This window comes from Pipra filicauda, unplaced genomic scaffold, assembly GCF_003945595.2.
Source record: "Pipra filicauda isolate LSUMZ 115617 unplaced genomic scaffold, ASM394559v2 scaffold345_size814242_pilon, whole genome shotgun sequence".
Lineage (NCBI taxonomy): Eukaryota > Metazoa > Chordata > Aves > Passeriformes > Pipridae > Pipra > Pipra filicauda.
In genome coordinates, this window is record NW_024104471.1 from 360,948 (window position 1) to 385,457 (window position 24,510).

At 38.0% G+C, this 24,510-nt stretch overlaps 1 protein-coding gene across 6 annotated transcripts in view; it reads right to left on the reverse strand.

The window, feature by feature from the left end:
- The window catches only part of PPFIBP2 (PPFIA binding protein 2), a 101,517-nt gene that overhangs the window by 12,411 nt on the left and 64,596 nt on the right, over nucleotides 1–24,510 (reverse strand). For 3 of the 6 annotated variants that reach the window (XM_039384296.1, XM_039384298.1, XM_039384297.1), the window contains 11 exons: nucleotides 21,798–21,929; nucleotides 14,541–14,633; nucleotides 11,923–12,031; nucleotides 10,419–10,451; nucleotides 8,669–8,730; nucleotides 6,347–6,422; nucleotides 4,639–4,736; nucleotides 4,387–4,451; nucleotides 4,056–4,124; nucleotides 3,600–3,660; nucleotides 1,869–1,910 (listed from right to left, as the gene is read on the reverse strand). In XM_039384296.1, coding sequence (XP_039240230.1) covers nucleotides 1,869–1,910; nucleotides 3,600–3,660; nucleotides 4,056–4,124; nucleotides 4,387–4,451; nucleotides 4,639–4,736; nucleotides 6,347–6,422; nucleotides 8,669–8,730; nucleotides 10,419–10,451; nucleotides 11,923–12,031; nucleotides 14,541–14,633; nucleotides 21,798–21,929 — 840 coding nt within the window. The remainder of the gene's footprint in view (nucleotides 1–1,868; nucleotides 1,911–3,599; nucleotides 3,661–4,055; nucleotides 4,125–4,386; nucleotides 4,452–4,638; nucleotides 4,737–6,346; nucleotides 6,423–8,668; nucleotides 8,731–10,418; nucleotides 10,452–11,922; nucleotides 12,032–14,540; nucleotides 14,634–21,797; nucleotides 21,930–24,510) is intronic. The other 3 variants (XM_039384299.1, XM_039384301.1, XM_039384300.1) reach the window with 2 other exon arrangements.

A 24,510-nucleotide genomic window follows, 5' to 3' on the forward strand; every position in this document is an offset into this window, starting at 1 on the left:
AAAAAAATAAAATAAATAAATTAAAAAAAAAAATCAAATCACTTGCAGCATTTGCAACCCAGTACACAACGATTTCAAAGCTGGGGAAAAGTGCTTGAAGTTCACAGTTCAAAATGCCTCCACTCCCTCCCTGTTCCTGCTTACAGATAACTCAATGTAAACCCAACAGTCAGCTGGCAGTTTTCTAGCTAAGACACAGTCTTGTCTTCCCTCATCTGCTCCTCCCACTCTAGCCAGACTCTATAATACATTAAAATACATGTTGAATATTACCTGGTTTTTGTCATAAGAACTTTTCTAACTGTCTTCTCTTCTAGACCTCAGCACTATATAATTACTTGGTCCTTACAAGGTCAACTTTGATAGTGCCAAAAATGCATCTGGTTACTTCTCAGACTGTTTTTTTTATTCTGCCATTTTTTCCCCCCTTATTTTTCACCAGACTGTCTCTGTTTCTGCCTCACAATTTTATCTTGCTGGAATTTGAACCAAAAGTATTTATACACCTCGAATTTTCTCAAACATGTTTTCCACCACCATTAATAACAGTAAAGGAATCGACAGCAAAGTCAGGGTACAGAAATTTAACGTTTGCAGGGACTGAGATCTCTTTGCACAGACAAAATTACAAATGCAAGGTTTTTTTAAAAAAAAATAATTACAGCTAAACATATAGTTGCCAAATATACTATCATTGCCAATTCTATTACAGAACCTAAGCACAAGGTATACTTTTGATAGATGCTGGGAAAAAAAAAGCATAGACTGAACTGTATTTTAGGGCTGACCCCACAAGTTTTGTCCACATCAGGCTAAAGTAAGAGTCTAAGCTTTGCTCTCCTGCACACATTCAGTGTCACTGGCATCACAGCCCCCAAGCAGTGGTCCCCAAAATCTCACTGTATTGTACTGAAAGGGAACTGGTACCGAGGCTTTGCTAAAAATAGAATCTCTCTTAATTTTCCTTGCATTCAAGTGATCATCTCACTTGGGGATCTTGCTCCTTGTACAAGGGTAGATGAGAAGGTGCCTAATAAATCTGACAGTTTTGAGCCTAAGAAGATACTTCTCCAGGCAAAGTACATGTGTTTTGGAAATACAGCATTGAGACTTCTTGAATACTGGCTCCATATGAAAAAATGGATGAGCCACCACTCTGGGAAAAATGTATATCCCAAAACTGTCAAAACAGGGGAACAGAGATGCTTTTCGAGAAAACCTGCAACTCCAATTGACATTAGTGGGAGTGGTGTACATTAAACATGTGTTTTGGAATAAACTGGTCAATGTTTCAATCACAGAACGGAGGTTTTGTAGGAAAACTTTATACTGAAAACATGTAAACCATATTTAGTATACAGGAACATACAGTATGCTACTATTTAGTAAACCCATTCTAACAAAATTGTTTTAAAACACTGTCTGGGACAGGATGAGACATTAAATATTTAATGAGATAACTACTGCTTTAATCTATTCTTATTTCAAGGCCTAGAGGGATCTTTGGATACTGCAGCTGCAGGTCAGATTAATCAGTTCCTCAACTCCTGCTCCTTTTTTGGTAGCTGCAGGAGTACATCCCAACTTGTACCAAAATTTGTATGAGTAGAGAAATTGCTTCTAACATCAGCACTGTATTTCCTGAAACCGACTGACTTCAGCTTCTAACCTCATGTAACAACTTTTAGATAAAAAGAAAAAAAAAAAAGATTTCCCTCTCAAATTTTTACCCCTGCTCTCAGAGTTTGTCAGCACTGGAACTATGCAAACATTTTAAAGAAAGAAAATGAACATAAAACGAAAACCCAGCCATACCATCACAGCACATCACAACAGAGAATTGTTAGGAAAGGTTGCAGTTAATATACCTCTTGTTCTACAACAGGCTGTGCTGGTTTTCCATCTACATACTACGGAGTTTCAGGGAGGGCAATTTCAAAGTTTTATGGAAAAAAAGCAACAGACAAATGTTAGTATTAACATACATACACAGAACATCAATTGTAGTCTTATTACTATAGTGATGGTGCTTAATGTATGGACAAAATATTACAAGGACTGTTATATTTTCATTTAATTTCAATCCAATATTTAATACCAATTGTGTTTGCTCATTCTCCACTCTACAAAATTTGGGCCCTGTCTAGGTTCTGCTGTGATCAAAGGAATTTTGCTGTTTTCAGGCTTCTGGGTGGTCCCTTTAGACTTACTTTAAGCTGGGAACATAACAGCTGTTTTAAAGTTAGAGCAGTATGAAAATGACTGACATAAAATAACATACACAATACTGTATGTACCCAGCTGAAATCATAAAGAGCTGTGGTAGAAGTGAAGTGATAAAAATACCAGCATGGCTAGGTCAGGGACACCAGTGTGGCTTGCAATTTTTTTATTATTATTATTGCTGGAAGGAAATGGAATTTGAGCTTTATGCAACGCAGAAGAGCTCCAGTAAACAGTGGTGCTAGCACAGGTTCTCTTGGAATTAATGCAAAAAGCAGTCTGTCATGCTGGGTGAGCAAAACAAGTTTTCTTGGCCTTAGTTTTGGTTGTAACATTCACATTTAGCCACTCACTCATATGCACAGGGAGGTCTCTTTCACCAAGAGGCCTCGTGCCTAAATTAGGGCACACAATTTAAATGCCTTGCTGAACATGGGGCTGGCTTGCTACAACTCTCATATCCTTGGTGGGTTTTCCTTTCTCTATGGGCTCTGATTTCATGGATAGAGCAAATTTACAGCATAAACCTGTAGGTACAGCCTAATCACAGCATAACACAGGGACAAATTAAGATTTTGAATTGAAGTTATGAAAAGAAAACAGACCTTCATAAATTCTTTGTTGAATGAAGTGTTAGTTCTGATTTGTCACGTGTGTGTATGACCACAATTGAATGAGTGCAACACAAATTTCACATATTCTAATTGTTCACTGTCATCTTCAGCGACTTAAGAAAAATTTTTAAAAAATTTAAGCACTGGAGCAATCACATTACCAGTATCTGTTTTAAATTACATGACTGGGTGTAAGTAACCTAGTATTAAGCCTAATTTGAGTACAGAAAGCATCAACAACAGTCTCACAAAGCATAATTACAAGTGCAGAACAATGTCAGTACATAATGACAAAACAAGACTCTGGACCACAACGTAACGAGACTTTGCAAATTGGGAAGTCTTTATTCTGGAATGGAATTAAAGTCTTTGAAGTAATAACAGTGCTCCTGCTGTCTTAACTAAGGCAGCATCACTACCATCTTCAGAAATGCCATTTATATCAGAAGTCTAAGGGAGCAACACTCATAGCTGCATGCAAACACTTAAAAAGGAATCCTATGTGGAAATGCCCATTTCCACATTTAACTACTTTCAGGATTTGCTGCCTTAACATTTTTAGTGATTTGGAAATAAAATTTATTTTAAACACACCTATAAACAAAATAATACTGCAGTTTTATCATCAGGGCTTTTTCCCCACATACAATGCCAGTGGTGGTTAAAGTTACTTAATGTGAAATAAAACAAATATTTGTACTTGACCTTTGTCTTTTAGTTGTGATATTAAAGACCAGAAACTGTGATTACAAATAAACCAACCTTTTCCAGGGATTCACTCTGCAAGTCTTCTAAACTACTTGACTTTTTTTTCTGTGGAACCCTTAAAAAAGTGACAGGGGAAAAAAAGCAGCAGTTAATACAACATAGTACATTTGTATACATCACAAGTGCCTCCTATGACAGCTGTACAGATCACACTTTGTTACATTTGCATGTAACAGATAATTCAGAATTGAGAGATTATTTTTAGTCTAAAAATCATAGTATTAGAAACTGCAGTAGATGAAGTCAGGAACAGCAACAAGACATCCTGTGATCAGCAATGGAAGGCAACAAGGCCCAGTGTGCAGCTTTAAACCCTGTACCTACACATGACTTTTTAGAAGCTCTTAACAAGCAAAAGTACAGGGCAATAACTCCCTGTGAGCAATGTGGACACATTAAGGGATTTTAAAAAGGAAAAATGTTTCACATTTCAAAGTTACTCATTCTTACCTGTTTATGATTTCCAAAGATTCTTCTTGTGGAGAGGTCATATTAGTCGAAGATACTGGAATGCTTCCACTTTAAATACAAATAAATGTCATAGCTTTAAGTACTGCAGTACATATATCTTCTGATATACAAAAGTGCTGATTTATTCATGTAATTCAAACCTTACAGAACTAAGCATTGCAAACCTCCCTGGCAAACACTGCTTTCACAAGTACCCAAAAGTACAGCAAAGCCAAGAACAGTCAAGACAAGATACCAACAGTTAAACAGCCTAAATAATACAGATTTAGGACAACCCACATGAAACACAAGAAAGAAAGAAAGCTCTTGCCTGATTTCCATAGCTTTGTGTGGCACTGGAGGGAGCACAGCTTGTGACAATTCTCCTGAAGAGGCCTTTGTAAAAGACAAGAGTTTCAAGCCTGTAATTCTGGTGTCTGAGGTTGAATCTACCATGCCCATACCAGGAAGTACAAAAATTCAGCCAGGGCCAAACCCTCATCTACGTTACTACAGAGAAACCAACACCAAAAAAATCATATATACGGCAGAACTCGCTTCTAAAAACATCTTTGCTAAGTACCTCTGTTTTCAGTAATTCTCCTTGAGAATTATTCAAAAGATTCCACTTCCTTAAAGTTATCTCAACTTCCTCTTCACTGCCACCAGAGACAGAAGAGCCTGTGAGCATTAAAGAGTAGAGGTAGAAAGGGAGAGAAACAGGCAAAAAAATGACATTTAAGCCCATATCAGACAGCCTAAATTCTTCGATCTCTAAATTCCCCTTCAGTCTTTCTTTGTAATTTACCACCCTCTCTGCTCCCCACCCCTCCTTTGGGCTCTGATTTACCATCAAAATGATTTATATCAGAGCAACAAATGTATCACTTTCAGTTGCATGCTTTGCTCTGCTGTGAGCAGCTGAGCTGCTCATGAGGCAGCTTCTGAACCACTTGTGATTCATAGTTTGATGTTCTGGGCCAAGCTAAAGTTGGTACCATTTTCTTACTCGCCATGGATCACAGTGTGGACAATCTCACTGTGCACTGTAGGTCCTACACAGGCTTGTGGTACCAACTCAATAATCCAGAGCACCATGGATTGTTCATGTACACAAGTGGCCTCCAAAAAACATGTTCCACAGGGGAATAGTGCACTCGGATCTGTGCAACCGGGATGTGGCCAAGGACAGCGGACAAAAGCTACAATCACACCTTTGGATTTACTTTCAGAACACTTTCAAGTGAGAGACTTTTTTTTTTTTTTAATGAACATTAAGAGAGAGATTTACTTGTCTCTTGTGTGTTAAATACAAGTTTCCATTCTTCCAGAGAAGGCCTGAAAATATCGTGTTTGTTAACGTGATGATATGCGCTGAACAAAACTGTCCTTTCAGAAGGTCAAGTTTCCCAGACTAGATTCAGTACTGGAAAGTATGGTGGCAGCTTAAAATGAGATTGTCCTAACCCCTACTCTGCTTCCTGCAGCGTAACTGAGAAATGGGACAAAGATCTTTCTGTAGATTTTAAAGTAAAATATATAAATATTGTGTACACCAAAGCAATCGTGGGTTTTCAGTTGTTCCTTCCAAAAAGAACTTGCCTAGGCAGCTGTCAGGACTTTTTTTTAGTGGAAGGGAAGGGCAATAGAACTTACTAGATTTATTGCAACTCCTTTTAGCAAAAAAGAATAAAAGTCCTCCTAACAGTATCAAATTGCACCTGAGATCAGCTTTCCTTTTATGAATGCCACATAAAAAACATGACATAAAACATTACCACTAGCTCCCTGGCAGTTGAGCATTACTGCCATTCCTGAATTGAACTGTGGTGTAGGAAATCTGAATATAGGATGTATTTAATCAATTAATGTTCATAAAGGTCTCCTGGTATCATTTCACACTGTAAAAACTGGCTACTCATAACACAATGATCACAGGAAACACCACATAAACTTAATACCTATCTGTATACCTTATTCATCTCCTACAGATGAATTAGTTTAAATCACATAATGTCATTTTAATTTTGAGTAATAGATTTTTTGAGAGCAATATAATGCCTTTTCAAACTACAGGTAATAACACAAGTCTGGTCAAGACATACTGTGGTTCTCTCTGTATCTGAAAAAGTATATATTTACTGTCATAGCACTCCAACGTGATACAAAGACATGCATAATAAAATATATATTACTATATACATACATTTAAAAGGACAGCAAATAGTAGTTGTAGCACATGCAGTTTTTAAAAGACCTGATATCAGGAAATAATTCACAAGACGTTTTACCATGAGCTGCAATCATGATGTCTTTGACCCTCCTGTACTGGCTCAGCAACAGCGTCAGTTCCTCTATTCGACGGTCCTGTGAAAAACATTAAACAAGATCACAGTTAAAATCCTACATTTTTAACCTGCAGGAACGCTGTGCTACATTTCTGTGATTTTCATGAAAGCAGGATCAAGTCTCTCCCATGCCTTGTAAGGAATGTTTCTTGGCTTTTATTTGCCATTGTACATAGTATTTGCTAGACAGCGTGAAATTATGGATGTAAGGAAACAAGAGGAGCTTTACGTTAGTAGTAAATTAGTTATTTACAGAAGCATAATTTGGAAATCTGCTTTCACTTCTAAGAGTGATGGCAATATTCTGGAGTTGAACCTCAATTGCCTGAAGTGGGCAGTGTTTTACCACACCTGTCATCATAAAGTGAATCATGTTTATGTTTTGTTTAGTTTAACCATCTAGTCATGCTCTTTAATCCTGTCTGTAGGATGTTCTCCATTCTGACAACTGCACTTACTCCAGTTTTGAACACACCTGTTTGAAGTCCAGGCAGTCAAACCCACACAGGACCAAAGAAATGAGGCCTTGTGAATGTCTGATGCATTTTCTGACTCCACTCCTTCTCCAGTACCTAATGCTTTCCTATTAAATGCAGAAAGCATCTTGATCCATGTATTCAGGGAGGGCACTTGCCTTTTGCACTCTCACAGTTTGTCCTGTTTCTTTAACCCCAGTTCTAAACCATTCCTCTGTGATAATCCTGCCCAGTACTGTGACTACAGAGCACCGAATACAAACCCAAGCAAGAACAAAGAACTAGTTTTCACAAGCAGGTGTCAGGAAAGCCACAGAAACAAAGAAGTGGGCACTGGAAAAAGAAAAATTTTCCAAGGAAGCTGACAAGTATTTAAGGAATTATCTGACACCGAGCTGCTGCCCTGCCACAGCTGTGTCAGTGTCAGAGGTAATTCTATTAAAATCTGCTCTGGCACGTGTATGCTACATTACAGCCACAGCAGATACCCACCAAGGTGGAGGAGTAACTGCACAGAAACCAGATCTTTACCACTTTACAAAACAGCAGATGATGCTGATCCTCCCTTCACCTTCAGCAAAATATAACATGAGGAAAAAGAGGCCTAAACCAGATACATCCCGTTATCCCAACCATGGATGGAAGCAGCAGGTTCCTATTCATAGCAAAGACCTGAGACTAACACACCCAGTTTTTAAAAAACAGAAATACGTGCACAACTTACTACCAACTTAGTTCAGCACTTTCTGTCTTAAGTGACACAGGGAATATTTAGAGTTATCCCAAAAGCTATTCTGAGGTCCTTTCCCTCAGGAAGAATACTTTATTTTGCAGTGTTATTGAAGGTAACAGTTCTGCATGAAACACTGAAGAAGCTGTGGGTCAACCATCAGTCCACTAGTTTAAACACTACAGTTTTCAAGGAAATAACCCGCCTTCCTCTGTGAGTGCATCCAGATATTAGGACATAAGCAGCAATATTTTGTGTTCCCTTCATATACAAAAACACCTTATGCAGACTTGGAATAATTTTGTCAAGAGATAATGACACATCTTTTATTTTCCAGATGTAAATTTTGGCTTTTTAAGAGTTTTTGAGAACTAAAATATTGTTATGAACCACATTAATGTTCTCCAGAATTAATGTTGTCCTGTCCGGATCACCCACTTACTAAAAGAAGATTTTAGGGATGCATATTATTGTTTATTTGATTGTAGAGGAGAGTGTCACCATAAAGGAAAATCTTATGGCTTGATTTATTATCATAAAAACTACAGTCTGCTGAAGAATGAATCCCCTATTTAAATAGATTTAATTCCACTCCTTCTCCTTTAGTGCTCTTTTTTTTTCCCTTCCTCTTATTTATTTACATCCTGTTCCCTTTCTCCTCAAATCTGAGTCTGCATCAGAGGCCACTTTGACTTCCTTTTAATATCAGAATCTAAATTGGGTTTAGATGCACTTTGGGTTAGGTTGGAAGACAAAGAGTTGCCAGAGATGAGCAAACCTCAGGGATCTTTTCAGTAGCAGAAAACAGGAGATTTTGCTCATTACATCCTTGGCTTTGTCCTCCCCTCTGGAATGTAATGAGCCTCCCAAATTCTTCAGCCAGGTTAGCAAAGTCAGCCACACTTTCTCTTTAAACATCAGTCTTCTGTCACAACCTCACAGGATAATCCAAACATCCTGACAACACCACTCTTACAGAAAGTGTGTTTTCAGAACATTTCAGAGGTTCAAACCCACAATTTCATTCTTACTGTGTAGAATGAGGATTTTTTTTCTCACCTTTTCTTCATTTGCAGCCAATAACGATTCCATTCCTATCTTCAGTCGCTGAACTTCTTGATCTAAAAATGTTTTTAAAATGTTATAAGAAAAAACCCACTTGCTATATTTAGTGTAAATATATATTTTGTGATACTCTCCCTATGTTCTTATAACTAACCAAAACCATGTCAGTGGCAGGGCCAATGCACTATTAAACTACATTTAACTTAGAATTTTTCAAAAGCTGAACTATTTAAAGCATTGCACAACACAAACATCCTGGTTTTGCTTATAAAAGGCTACATAATACTATTTTAAACTATGAAAGTAAAGCACTGGGGAAAAAAGGAAACACTGAAGCTCATTTTGCAAAAGATTAGAGCGTGTTTGCTGTTATATACTTAAGGAAATAATTTTAAGTGGGATTGAAAATGAGTTATGTTGCACCTGAGAAAAATATTTGGCAGCTTATGAGAAGTAGTTCAAGGACATTCATGGAACTTGGAAGTGAAAAGTAACAAAAAATTGGTTCGATACAAAGAAAATCTGTAGAATATTTTTCTTAAACATTTCAGTATGAATAACTAGGTTAAAATCTACATCATGAACTAAAACAGATTTGCCTCACACACAGTTTAGTGTTACATGATAAAGGCTATTCAGGAACGCTGTAGCCAAATCAATCAAAACACACCCTCTGAAAATGTATGAGGTTGTAAAAGCTGAACCAAATCCTAACTTTGCTGGACCAAATCTTTCATTTCTTTTCTAGACACTATTCCTAGCAAGTCCTCCAGTACCAACCTATACAGAATCAAGTGTAAGTGATGGAGACAGAACCTGAAATAGTGTATCTGTTGTAACTACCACTCCAGGGAGTCATGCTTTGACATTAAACCAGACCCACTTGTTCACAAAAGACTATGAAAACAGATGTGTCAGACGTGAGAGAGGGGAAAGAAAATCAATATTGCTAAAGAGCATCTGTAAAAAAAAAATTTTACAAGTAAATGTTGAACATACAATGCCATGGCTAAACTACTTGCAAAAGCTGTAATTAGTTTTTATTGCAGTGATTCTGCAAAATGCACACCTCTCAATGATTAAGTTTTAGGACATGTAAATGAACCTTGCAGACTTAATTACACAGGGCATGCACAGGCACAGCCAAATCAAAAACTGAAGTCAGCAGGCAGTGGGCAAGCAATTGAAAGACTTTTAAAAAATCACGGTCCTGCTAATTTCTCATTATAAATATTAGACTTCAAAGAGGACTGGTGTCAAGGCAGCTTTAGGCACACTAAAGCAAACTTTATTTACAATATTTTTTTAACAACATCAAGTATGGAAACATTTATTCGGACTTTTTTTTTTTTTAAATTTACTGTGCTGATTTAAGACAAAAACCCACCAAAATCCTTCCCCTCCACGGAAGAAGACCTTCAATTAGAGCCATCTTCCCAGATATTACGTGGGGTTTACACATGTGCAAACAGAAAGAGGTAAAGGTTAAGCTTTGGCTCTGTTAACCTTGACATCTTCCCTTTGAAGTCCAACGATCTGATTCGTGAACCTCTGACTTTTACTTCTGAAGTGAAATCTTACTGAACAGGGCAAGTAGCTGTCTGCTTGCTGCAAGCAATGGAAGCAGTGTCTCATGTATATTACAATTAGACAGCCAAATCTAAACAAACATTGAATGCATCTGAGTTATAATTGGTGTGAAAAGAACAGTGAGGTAAAGCCAGAAGGGAATTGCAAGGCTTACGTTTTTCTTTTAGCCTTCTCCTATAAACTTCCTCTACGATGGGAAATGGTGAGAGTCAAATAAAGTACGTAGAAAAAGCACATATTAGATAAATTTTGCAATTTACTTAGAATATGCATTCTAGCATACTACAAAGTACATTGACATTATTTTACAACTTTGAGAAGACCACCTAAAAATCTCACAAATCAGTAATTTTTTTTTTGCAGAAGAATTATTACTGTTACCATTCAAATACAACCTAAGTGCTTTCCTTGAACATAGTCCAAAGAATCCACAGGGTTTGGTTCTTCTGTCACCTAAATCAAGGACAGTTTCACCCACCTTCAGCATGAACAGAACAGACACACTACTAGAAGTTGAATGGTGCTGAGCTCTTGATTTATTGTCAGACCACTACCTTTCCTTTGAAATACCATAAATTATTTGGGAGCCTCATGGGAAACAACATTCTATTAGTAGAAGAGTCCCTCTACAAACCACTGCTGTTAGACAAATGAACTTTCTAGTCAGACATGCAGTTCTCTACATGCACAAGCTCTGCAGTTGAGTGAAATCAGCACAAGTATATGTTAAGTCCCCTCCTTGGAATAAACCACAGGAGACTCTGGGTAAGCCCTGAGAAAGATGTAGCACAGCACCTGAAAATTCACATCTCAACCAGGGCAGCCTTCAGAAGCATTAGTTAACACCCACAAAAGAAGTTAGTGCAGCTCAGCTGATGCACTGTGGTAAACTACACACAAACATTCCTCCCTGGAAAAGTGTCAGTGCTGCAGAAGAACAAGGTCACTAAAACCACATTCTCATGGCCCAGCAAGGGACAGAGGCCCCAGGAGTCAATATTTCGGAGAACTATGACATGACTGGTTGAGACCAAAGGCTAAACAAACTGGTTTATTTGCCATTGTCCTGTATGAACAGTGCAGTCTTAAAACAGAAACAGGCAATATCATAGAATCCTAGAACAGCCCAGGTTGGAAGGCACACTTAAAGTCCATCTGGCCCAACCTTTCATGGGACAGGGACCCTAAAAGAGACATACTTCTGAAGAAAGGAGGAATCAATGACTCTGTTTTGGGATCTTTGGACATTTAAACATTATGCTTAGCTACTACTGTGACTTTTTTTTTCCCCTTAAAAAATAGAAACTGTAAGATTTCTCAAAGAAATTTTCCAGGCATACACAAGAAGTAAATTCCTATTGAACTACAATGACGCTTTACAATTACAAATAAAATACCAACAGAAAAAGTTTCAGTGCCTTGAGGATACTTATTTCAATTTGTGCTGCTTCTATATTGGATAGAATTTCACACATTAAAGGCCTCAACTGTACCAGAACACACAGCGAATTTACACCATTTTCCCTCCCAAAATAAATTCTCTAAGTCCATTCTTGTCTCTCCTTGTTATTCCTTGGAATAAATCCTCAGCCAAGCTGCTACTGAAGTGAAGCTAAAGTATGGGTTTGGATTTTTAATATTGTTTTCTCTCCTCTTACCTCTTTCTGCCACTTCGCTGTATGATGAGGTCCTAGAGAGTTGACTTTGCAGGCGTTCTATCTCTGCATCTTTGAGAGCTAATTGCTCTTGAAGCTGGGCTATCTCAGCCTGAAAGAGAGCACAACAAAATCAGAATAACATCAGCACCAATCCTCTGTGACTCTTTCCTATGCACTGGAAGATATCCAAGTATAACACCTCGATTGATATCTTGTAACTAACTCAGGGCATTTCATAAACACTGTAACAACTATACATATTTATGTATGGTTTATTTATGGAGCATTATCCTATTCCTATTACAGAAACTCCTTTGCAATTAGCTCTTGGAGAAGACAGACTTAGGAAAAGGTACCACTTCCAAGGATTCATGTAGGTAAAGAAACTCTGGGAAGTTCTCAATGCTACAATCCTGGTCATGTAATAATAATAATGACCATTATAGGCCAACTACCAAGCTTTGCATTAAGACTATTAAAAGATAAAAAAAGCATTTTTAAACAGATACTGTTGTGGGGTTTTTTTTTAATCCTAGTTACTACTTATTAGGATAACTGAGAATCTATTAATGCTGAGCTGTCTTCTCAGCAGGATAACAAAACTGTTCTTCCTCACAACAGCAAACAGGCCAGAAGGAAAGCATGGCCTGGAAAACAACCACATACATGCAACAAAATACCAGAGTTCATTTACATTTACTGCAATTTGTGCTGCCATTAGACTGGGATAGAAAAAAAAAAATCACACATTAAAGACCTCAACAATACAGAGGGAGAAGAATTCTGTGATTGTCCAGCTTGAAATACAGCAACTCTCATCTCTTTTTCCTATTTGTGAGAAAAACTGCCAACAGCATACTTTACTAAGTCAGCAGTTTGTTAAGATTTTCTTCAGAGGCCTAAAGCCTCCATTTATCAACATTCTGAATTTACCCAGCAAAAGCATACCAAACCTCCTTGCAGTTAAAGAACAGAAGCAGGGGGGGTGGGAAAGGAAGAAAAAAAGGAAAGAACAATGTCAAAAAAAAAAATCACTAATGTGACTAGTTTCTCAAAATACTACAATAAAGCAGGAAAAAATGCAAAACACCAAACACCATTATTTAAATAGGGAAAAACATGGACTAATTAACAGACAAACTTATTTTCACCAGGAAGCAAGTGTCTGGATTGCAGGACGACATCACCACTCTGCCTAAAATTCCACGTGGAGTAGAAGAATCTGCCTTGTTGCATCTCTGAAGGGCTCCTACACTTCCCAGTGACTAATATGCTTTTTATATCTAGCAATGGAAATATTCCAATTTCTCATCTAAGAAGCTGGAACAGGAAGACAAAAGCTTGCAGACCTCCTAATACCAGATTTGGATGTGCCTCCCCAGTCTATTTCATCTTTTAAATGCCCTCTTTTCCTTTAATGTCTCATTCCTGTCCTCTCTATGATTATTTTTCTGTTTCCTTTCTCTTTCCTTGTACTTTTCTTCCTTTCCAGTCCTGCATCTTCTCTCACTCAATGAGTTTTTTGATTCTTCTTTCTTATTTTCAGTCTGCTCCTACACTTTCCATAATCTCTATCTGTCTTGGCAGCTGGCCACACACGGCTTGAGAAAATATTTTCCCAAAGACTGTTCATATCCACCACGTCAGAGAAAACATTTTCATGGATAGAAGAGCTATTATTTTAATAGGAAAAAAAGTCATGATAGCAACATTTCATTATTCATCCAAGAATTCTCAAAAGAAAGAAATGCTTATACAAATAGTAGCTGTTTGTCATGTCTGGATCAAGCTATCAAGTATTAAAAAGAAAACTCAGTTTAATAATTTGAAATGTTTCTCCAAGATCCAACCACAACTCAAGTCATATGAACAGGGATTATAGGATTATAGGAGTGAAAAGAGATGAGATTACAGCACCAAAGTGCACCTCAACAAGGAAAAATACTAAGGTGCTTTTTAATCTAGTGGAAAAGGGCTAAAAATCCAAACTAGAAATAACAGTGAGAATGTTCAACTAGAAAAATTAATTACTGGGGAAAATGATGAAATGTTTCAAATGTTGAGCTTCTCCAGATTACGATCCAAAAGCTTTCCAGGATTTAAGGTCAACAGAAGGGTAAGGCAGCCATGCACTTTGATATACACAGAGTCAAAGCAGATGATCTAATGCTGTATTTTGGGCTTAATGTCTGTGAAAATAAATTCCATAGTAAGCAAACACCCAACAAACTTTGCATGTCTCTTCTCTTCAGGCTGGAAAGTATATTCCACAGAGGCTTGTCGCTATTACACAAATAAAAGAAAGAAAACCTTCAAAGAGGCTTTTACTCAGACCAGATCTTTGTAAGTCAAAATGCCTTTCTTGGTTTCTTAAAATAAGAATTACAAAAAGGTAGGAGACTGGAAATTGCACTGGAGGGAGCAAAAGGCACAAAAAACCCCCCTCCAAAACCTTCAACCCAAAATACTTATTCCAAAGATGGTTAGAGAAAGCTTGAGGTCTTTCTAGTAGACCCTGACACAAGGTGAATGTAAGGACAGTAAATACCAATAGAAGTAGAGCACATCCCTTTCCAACTGAAATAAGTCTGTTGTTAGAAAATGCTTATTCTGCTTACTTTAGTAGCTTTTAATTTCCACTCGTATTGATTTCTTTCATTTTCCAGTTCTTCCACTTTAATTTTGAGGTGCCTAAGTTCCTGCAGCAAACCCTGCAAAGGAAGAACAGCAGCTAAAAGTAAGATTTCTCTGGCAGATATTAATTCTTCATAGTCCTGAATTAAAGATCATGCATGAAACACACAGTAAAGGGACACTGAACCAGCACACTAAAAACTGTGACCAGTCTAAGAAGTTGTCCCTTAAATGTCCCTTCTCCCTTTCCTTTATATCTTATTGTTCATTCTGAAGGACAATATTATTAAATCCTTGATGGAGCTCTGACAAGACAAAAAGTCTTAAAGTGAACTGAGGAAAAGAAAAATTTGCAGGCAACCCAATTTTGGAACTCCTGTGTAGCATATACATTAAGCATACACATTAATATCTTGGATTACAATAAAATTTATTTTGAATGACTCCCAGATTTGACTCTGAGATTATTTCTCCAATCTGCAGTTTGTCCTGTAGTCTGATAGTCCATTCAGCAGTTCTGCACAAAGGCAAACTCAGAAACAACAGCCCTATTTTCAAAATAGGTGTCATAATGAAAATAGTTATTTTTGTAATATAAACCCATAAGAGAAATTAGTGAAAAACTCCCTCACAATATAAGCAGATTACTTATAAAATGAGTTCTGGTGATTCAAATTTTAAGCAACTAAATTTTAAAGGCAACTAAAGCAATCTGATTTAAAAACAAATATTAAAATGGTCTTTTCCAGGCATACCAGTGTCATTCCACCTCCAGTGAATTTAAGCAGTATAAGCAAAGTAGCTTTTGTTTTGACATGTGACATATTTTGATCAAATACAACCAGTATCTGTCATGCAAATTCAACAATGCTTTCCTGGTAACTGCTAATGTCAGGGATTTAAAAAAAAAAAGAAAAAAAGGTGCTGGATTTGCTATTTTAAAAGTACAAGCAGATTATTTTTACTATGGCTCTTTTAATTCACTTTGACATTATCATTAGGAAAAGAAAGGATACGTGTCAGATAGTCTTAGCTGAAGCCATTTTATACTTGTGTTAAGCTTTTAAGATATTCAGGATTCAATAATCTGTGTTCAGAGGACTGGTGAGGGTGCACCCTCAAGCACAGCTGGGGTGACATCAACATGAGGAAAAGTAGCAAACTACCAAACCATGCTGGCATGCTGCGTATCAGACAAATCCCAACCCAAAAATCCAAAAAAACCCCCAAACCACACAAGCACTACAGATTTACAAGTAAAATGGAAACTAAAGAAAAACCTGAAAGGGGTGATTGGGTCTTACAGGTATCTGTGTTTTAGCAGACAGCCATCAACGGTGACCAAATCTGTCCCGATAATCAGGGGTGGGGATTTTTTTTTTCCTGGTAATTTTTATGACACTCTCACTCTTTGCTAAGCAAAGTCACAAAGATTAATGCCAAACATTCACAGCATAGCTCTGGTTAGTGGGATTTAGTTTGTGCAAGAGAAGAGAAGAGGCAATACACAGGCTTCTGCCAAGGGGTACTTCTCGTACATCACACCAAGAACAATTCTTCTGGCTCAGAGTCTCTACTGATCTTGGGCCAGATTGAGGACCATTAGGTGTCAAGTCTGGTTTCCTATCTTGAGACTTTCTTTCTTGGATTCTACTATTAATTTCCAGCTGCAGTCTACACATCTGCTCCTGTAGGTCACTGATCAGGTTCACTACTGACTGAAAACATGGGAGGAAAGGAAAAAAAAAAAAAAGACAAAAAAAAAAGACAGGTGAGAAAGAAAATGATGCAAAGAAGATATCTTTGTAGTTGCAGCACAAAGAAATACATGAAGCACATCAAAGGCAAACTAAAAAAAGACAGATTATGTGATTCCCTTCTGACAAAGCATAAGCAAACAAGTAAAAAACTGGAATACTGCACAAAGCTACAGTTTAAATGGAACAGAATCTACATTCCAGACAATTTCATGATTCTGATTCTAAAGTTAAGATCAGAATTTGGTTCCTCATTTTTGGAAACTTCTACAGTCACATGAAGTCAAATAAAGGAAAATTTGGAACATGTTTTGATATGCTGGCTCAGAGGTACACTTTTGCTGAAATAGGACTTGATTACATTCATTTTCCCTGCCAAATCATCCACTAGGAAGAAACTGCAAAGTGCTCAGTTGGGGCCATAACCTACTTTTTCACAATTTATACACAGAATTTACAAGTAAAGTAATTCTGTTTCCATGTCCAGCATGGGGCAGAAAAGTAACTCCATTCCCTCTCCTGCTATCTGGGCTGGATCTTGACATGGAGAAGGACTTAAGAAACATACTTAGGAGAAATCAAAGGATACTACAGAAGAAAAAGTAATTACTTTAACGTGTGCCAATTTGCTGGTCAGCTTCTTGGATTTGTGTGTATCAGTGATACACACACAAAAATAGCCAGCTCAGAAAGCAAACCAAAGTCAAGTATTAAAATCTATATAACATTGCACCTAAGTCCCCAAACTGTAGCAAAGAGAGTTGGGTATTTTCTCAGGTATCACAAGTTGAGAGTGACTCTCTTGGCTTTCATGTACATTTAATAACATATGTTTTGTGATTTCTCAGCCCTCTCAAGTGGAATAAATTTGATGAGCTTAATCCATCTCCCAAAGGAGCGGAAGAGATTTTAGTGGACAGAACAACAGATAAAATGGCAGGATTTTTTTTATTTTTTTTTTTTCATTACAGTGCACAACAGTCATTCTGTAACCTCAGCTCTCTGGTGAATCAACAGTCTCAAATCTAGGGAACAGTTACTGCATGGACAGGATACTGCTCTGACCAGGTAAGTATTAACACAACCAATCTCACACTGCATCAGCATCTGCAGCCAACTTAAGACATACAAAATGTGTGTACAAAGTTAGGTATGAGAGCTTCACAAGTTTAGGTATTTTTCTAGGGGCTTAAGATGTGCTTATGATGAAAGTCAGAAAAGCAGTTACATATATTTCACTTTATATGTATTATTGTCAATCGGGATCACAACGTCTGATGCTAATCCTCTGTCATCCAACAAACATTTAAGCCACATAAATGAGGAGTAGTTCCATAAACAATCAAAAAATTTAGGAAGAATACTGGTCCCTAGCAGACCAATTCTGCAATATCCAGTATTATTTAGGCTGGCATGTTTTGCCAGGGTTGCACATGTTAAGGACAGCTTCCCGAGGTGAAAATATATCATTCATTCAAAGGACATGAGAGTCACTTTACAGCCACACAATAAGTCACTAGCAAGGGGAATATCCCCCCAGCTAACTCATCCTCTACACTACAGCTGTCTCTACAATTCAGACACTATCCACAACATCTTCCATACTTGGATTTTGTTTCTTTTCTTACCCTCATCTCCACAATCAGGTACCCCACTGAGCAGTACCAGCTGGGAATTGGAATTGTCAGGACACACACCCATCTCCTTTGCTTCCTTGTAAGCACCAAAGCTTGGTCTGTGCTCGTCTGTGACACAGACACTGTTAACCCACACGAGGTTGTGTTCCTGCTCAAACAGGATGCACAGACTTCTGAGCACAAACTGAGAGCTGCTCCAGCTGTGGCAACATGGGGGAGTTCAGAAGCACTTCTGCTGTCGACTTGCAATTCTTTTCTCTTTTGCCTCACATTAAAAGTGGGAATAGGAAACACTGTGTCCACACAGACTGTCCTCAGGGCAAACTTGACAGTACAGATGAACTCCAGCTGCAATATGTACCCTTACAGTTGTTTCTATTTTCAAGGTAGGACAGGTTTCTCATTTTTGAGATTCTTTCACAGCATGAACATTTATTAACACTAATATATGACATCTTGATTCAGATGGGACAACACACCAAACTCCCCATTAAGAGTCAGTGGCTCACTGACTCAAGTTTCTTTGGAATTGCAAGTAAGTTTGCACTAGACATTTAATTCAGAAGTTACAAGAGCCACAAAATACTTGCCAACAGTTTCTAGCCAAAACCACAGCACTTATCCCATGCTAAAAAAGAAAGCAGTAGGATAGAAGAAGGGTTTTGAGGCAAGTTGAATTGGACAATTGCTACTGCAGTCTCTGGACAGTGACACAAAGTCTCTTTTGTCCACGTTTAGGTAGAGCAGGGATCTGGGCTGCTGTTAATCACTTGATAATGCCCCTCACTCATACCTTGCTACATTAAAAACCCCGTATTTTCAAAATTTCTGAGGTTTCTCAGGTAAGAGAAAAGCTGCACAAACCCCTCAGGTGAGACTTCAGAAACCTTCAAAGCATTACTGTGGCAAAAGCAGAACAGCAAAGGAATTAAAATGACAAAGCCAAGAGTGAGACAGTCCATTTACGAGCAGCTATTCTCCTGGCCCCTGTGTAATATATATAAATAAATGGCACTTTAAATTTAGTATGTGCTTTTGGAGAGCCAGAGACAAGTGGCATTCAGTGTGAAATCAATACCTTTGAGAGGAGGTTAGAGATGCTTGATAAACTCTTTGCTGCTAACTAAAACCAAACCCAAATGACAGCTGCACAAGATAAAGTGAAACGAATCTGACACATTAAAACTTGCTCATATTTAGAAGGGTATCTTAATTTGCTTTGTCTCCTCCCAACCCAACCAGAAAAATAATTCTATAGATAAAGCCTATGTGACTGGAAACAGGTGCTGTGAAATAAGCCAGCACAAAATTAGAACACAGAGCAAACACAGTTTAGCTGAATTATTCTGCAATGCCACATTTAATTTTAAACTTCTGAAAACCCATTATTATATTTAGAAATAGCAGGGTCAGCCATGAAGTATAATTAACAAGCTGTTTAAAAATGGTTTAACTACTGGATGCCTTTGCAACACATGCATCCATGTGAAAAAACTGATAGTAGCAAATCCATCAAAGCACTATTCTGATCACCTTTGTCAATCCTAAACTCAGTTTTGGAAGCAGCAACTGGCCAGCTGCAGTCCATGAGAAAGGGTTTTGCTCTGCCATCCACAGCTTTGCTCCACTCATGCAAAAAAACCCAAAACTAACTGCAATTTCATTTGAGGCATTACACACTGTAAGAGCATGTTGCAGTGGCCATGATGTGCAGAGATACAGTTACAGCAAGATTAATTTCATTTGATCACTTGTCAGTTTGGAAAACTGTCTCACTCTGAAGCAATGAGGTGACCAGAACACACCTGTGTGTGCACGAACAACAGCAAACCACAGGTAGACTGTTTGTGCATGTCAAAGTGGTTTATTCACTAGAAAGAGGAGGCAAGAAGTTTAGGAGAACAAACTATTACCAAATTTAAGCAGCTGTGGTTTAATAAAGAAAAGTTATTAATAAATTTCATTCTGATGTTTGAAATTGTGTCTGTATCGAAAAATTAGTACAATTTACAGGAAGCAAAGCTGAAATAGGGTTAAAGCATTAGAATTTAAATAGGCATCCTATTTGATTGGAAACAACCCCTGTTTGTCTTGCTATATTGGATTACTGCTTATTCAGGATAATCTGAAATAATGATACAAGTATCTCAACAAGCAAACCAAAAATGCTGTTTATTTCCCAAAGCTTCACCTACAACATCCATTTTCCTTGCTTTGCACATACACATTTTTGACTTTCAACAGGCCAGAAATCTAATCACATCCTGGGGTAGTTAATAATTCAGCGCATACTTAACACAACGATTCTCAGCTTTTCCATCAGATTAGAATCCTTTTCCATCTCAGCAGGAATGTGTCCTATCACTTAGCAATACAACAAAGGCTTCCAGGCGAACAAAGCTCAACTTTTCCACCCAAGGGGGCACACACACCTTCCTGCAGCGGCAGAAGAATTCCACAGGTCACCCTCATCACAGAACCAGACCGATGGGCTACTCAAAAAGTCCTGTCAATAAAAATGCACCCAAAAGCTTTGCTGCTTTCCAGGAGTCAGGCTGACTGGGCATTCTCATCCCGGTATTCCACATGGCATGAGAAGAGCTCAACGCCTCGGCTGCTGGGAGCAGGCTCCCATCTGCAGCAATTAGGAGCTGCTCAGACCTGTTCAGGTTTTCAGGTACTATGAAGGTGCTCAGACCTTCTGTACACAAAGCACTGACAATTAAGCGTGAAAGAGCATGAGAAGGGCCACAGATGGTAAAAGCAGCAGCTGGTGCCTCTCTGGCTTGCAAGCTCTGCCAGGAATTGCTCTCTTTAAGTTATCTTTTGATCTCTAAAGAAAACTTCAGAGAATAAATAAGCGGGAAAACAAACACACCCCAAATGTGTTATGTTGGTGCAGTTAAATTACCGATGCACAGTTATCAAATATTCCACCAGCAACGTTATGGAGAGCAAACAGTCTGCCTGGATTTCAAATTCTCCTGAGCCAATATGAAACAAAGTTTTGGGGTTTTTTTCAGTCAGCAATGTAATCCTTCTTTTCCAGGTAATCCTCTCCTGCTAGTTGATCCCATTATAGGACCACTGAGTCAGGCAACACATGGCAATTTATATGAATTCTCTCTTCCAGGACTGCTTTCCTTCCCAGCTCCCACCTGCTGCCCACTACCATGAAATGGGTGTTGTTCAGATGATGTTTCACATGTTCATTCAGTATGTTTCATACTGTCTTTCTTAACCAACACAGCAAAAAGCAAAGCTCCTTTGATGTCCAGAACTCTCCACATCTGAAGGGAATTGCCTCCAGCCCATAACTTTTTTTTTTTTTGCATTATTTATCATGTAACCACATGGCAAAACACTCATTTGAGGCAAATGCCCTGGCCCATGTCTTTCCCTCCCAAGTGCCACAAATGCATTAAAATCCCCAAGTTTGATCATCTCAGTGCTTGTAGCACCACTGATACTATTGAGCTGGCAGACTTTTCTGCCACATAAACAAGGAAAGAGCTCTGGTAGGAATGCCAGGCCAGCTCCTGTGGAAAGGAAAGGGTTAAATGAACATCAACTGTAATATATGCTTCTGGAAGGGACTGTGCCTTGATTAAAGCCAAACAAGCAAACTCTGAAGTATAATGACAGAGGGGAAAAGGAAACCACATCCCAAAAATGCATGATCACACTCCTCACTGAATTCATAGGATCAATGATACGGGCTGTGCTGTAAGCATGGAAAATCCTATTGCATGCTGACCAGCTCAAAAGCTCAGGTGTAAGACACCACATCATAGACACGTGATAGAAAAAAACCTAAAAACAAGCTAATGAAAAAAACAAAACTCACCTCAGCTTTGTTCTGTTTCTCTTCATATTCACTCTGTTCCTTTTCCATACCAACCAGCTTAATCTTCAGGTCTGAAACTTCAGCCATCAGATCTAATTTCTGTGTCTCCAGCGATGTGCGACTCAGCAATTCCTGAATGCAAAGCAGAGTATTTTCTCCAGTTATTTATTTGAACACTGACAGACTGCAATGTAATTTATTGGCAGGCCCACACTAAAGTCCCTACCCCACAGTTGAACTGTGTGTTTCTCAAGTGCTGCAGTTATTTTCACCTAAATGTTCTTCTGTGTTAATCACTAAACCACTGTGCCCCACTCCTTATTTCAATAAAATGTGTGGCAAAGTTAATCCCTGAGCAAGACATGAAATCGAGAACAATACCAAGGCTGAACAAACACAAACCTACATAATGACACATTACAAAATAGTTGGCATCTTCCTAAAATACCCATCAGACAAAGTTATGCTTTAGTATTACATTGTAGACCTTCTTGTCATTTGTTATTCAATACAGGACATGTTACAAAATGAGAACCCTAACAAAAATACCAAATTGACAAAGACAAGCAATGCTTCTGCAGTCACACTAATAGTACTTGAGAGCTTACACCATGTAGTACTTGGTAACTTTTGAAGGTTACACACTGTGGAGGGAACAGCAGTGAATGAAAGTGGTATGTCCTGACTGGAACTAAAAGGCAATCTCTAAACTGAGTAACAGTGAAAAGGAGAAACAACTGGCCTTGACTTTTGCTTTTGTGCCCCAGGCTTGTTTTTCAGATTGCAGAGAAGACATACTTTGGATGGAGTCATCTCACTGTCTTTGGAAATCATTCAATATTCACACCTTCATTGCATCTTTCAGTTTTCAAGAAAGCCAATGCCAAAAATCGTCAAAAATTCAACAGTGTTTATCTTATATATATATATATATATATATATATATATAAAACGCTCACGTTGGCCTCTATTTTCCAAAAGTCCATTCTGGAGTTTAAGCCTTATTGAAAAATTCATACCTAAACTTTCCAAGTGCCCAATGAACTTTTTCAAAAGGATGTTCGTTTCTAAATGGTTACAAGTGTTTACAGTAATTCATAAATCACATTAGTGTTTTGATCACATGAAACACACTGAGGAATCACAGCTGATTCTGCTTTGAATTACATGGAAGTGACTTAAGCTGCCATAGTTAATCTGGGTCTATGCTGATGTTACTGAGTGATCAGAATCCCCTTGTCCATCACCCTTTTCTCACCTCTTTCTCTCCCATAAACTGTACAGTGTGTTGTAGACCAGGGCTTGGAACCAAGGAAGCCACAAAGGTTATTTTAAAAATTATACAGCTAAGGTTTGTCTTGAAGCCCAATCTGCCCTACATGTGAATTGGTTTAGTCTGGTGGGGAATACTGCCCAAATTAAAAGCAGTACTAAACTTGGCATCGGCATTGCAACACCAATTATCTAAGTCACCACTATTCCCAGTGCCATGCCCATTCCTGCTGACATCAGCAATGATATTTGTGTATGGATAGGAAAATAAACAAAAATGTAGCCCCATGGTTTGGGCTTTTTTTTTTTTTTCCTTCTTCTCTAAATAAAATAAATCAAGCACTAATCAGGAAAAGATATTGCACTGACTTTTATTATTGAGAAACTACAAGAGGCAGTGCCCTAATGAAATCCCAAGAGTAGCTGCTTTCTACAAAGGTGATTGCAAATTACAATTATAATTACAAATACCTCCTCTATCTTCCAGAAAATCACTAACTTGCATGAATTTCAGAGGCACATTTCAGTCCAGACTGGAACAGGCTCTGTACAGCTGTTGACATAGCAGACTATTGCAGCTTAAGACATAGCTATAAATGAAAATTTTGATATGAAAAAAGGCCAGTGAACATCAGAAAAGGTAGCAGGATGAGGCAACTCTGGCCCTGTGGACAGACTATTCAGTGTTGAACTAAAACAACACTTAGACTTTGTTTTGGACACTGACATGATGTTCCATGATATGAGAGAAGGATTTCTTAATAAGGCAAGGAGACACGGCATCCCTCTGGAGATTTTTAACAAAAGATCTATCCTTTGAATGCACCATCTGGCATTACTCCTTTATTTTTTTTTTCCATAGACTCCTAAATGACACTAAGTTATGCAATGCAGAGCAATACACACTCACTGCTCTCCTTCCAAGTTCAGTAGCTCCGTGTGAACACGAAGGCACCACCAGGTATAAGTGAGCATGAAGGCAGCTGATTTTCTTTTTTTTTTTTTTTTAATCAGCTCTAACAAAATTTTGCAGTTTGCTCTCAGGCTGGAGAATCAGATTCCCAGCTAGAGTAAACTGGCACAAAACTCTTGACTTAAAATAGACAAAACAGCTAACTATCCCTAGTTTGTTTTCAATGGAGCTACACTGATTTAAAACAGCTGACAATTTCTCTTGCATCTAGAGAATCTAACTTTTGCTTTGAAAGCAAGTGCCGTTTAAAGTAAATGTCCCCTCTTGAAATGGTAACATCTGGAAGCAATTATTTTCATCTTCAAGCAGATGCTCACAGTGAACAGCTCATTAAGAATGTGACCCATTTTGTTGCAGAGAAATTATAGTGTATTTCAGTGGTATGATGCAACTTCAATTCGGCCAGAATAAATATGCAATTGTAAGAAAAGAAAACACAAATTTATGTTATTGATTTTAAAGCAAAAA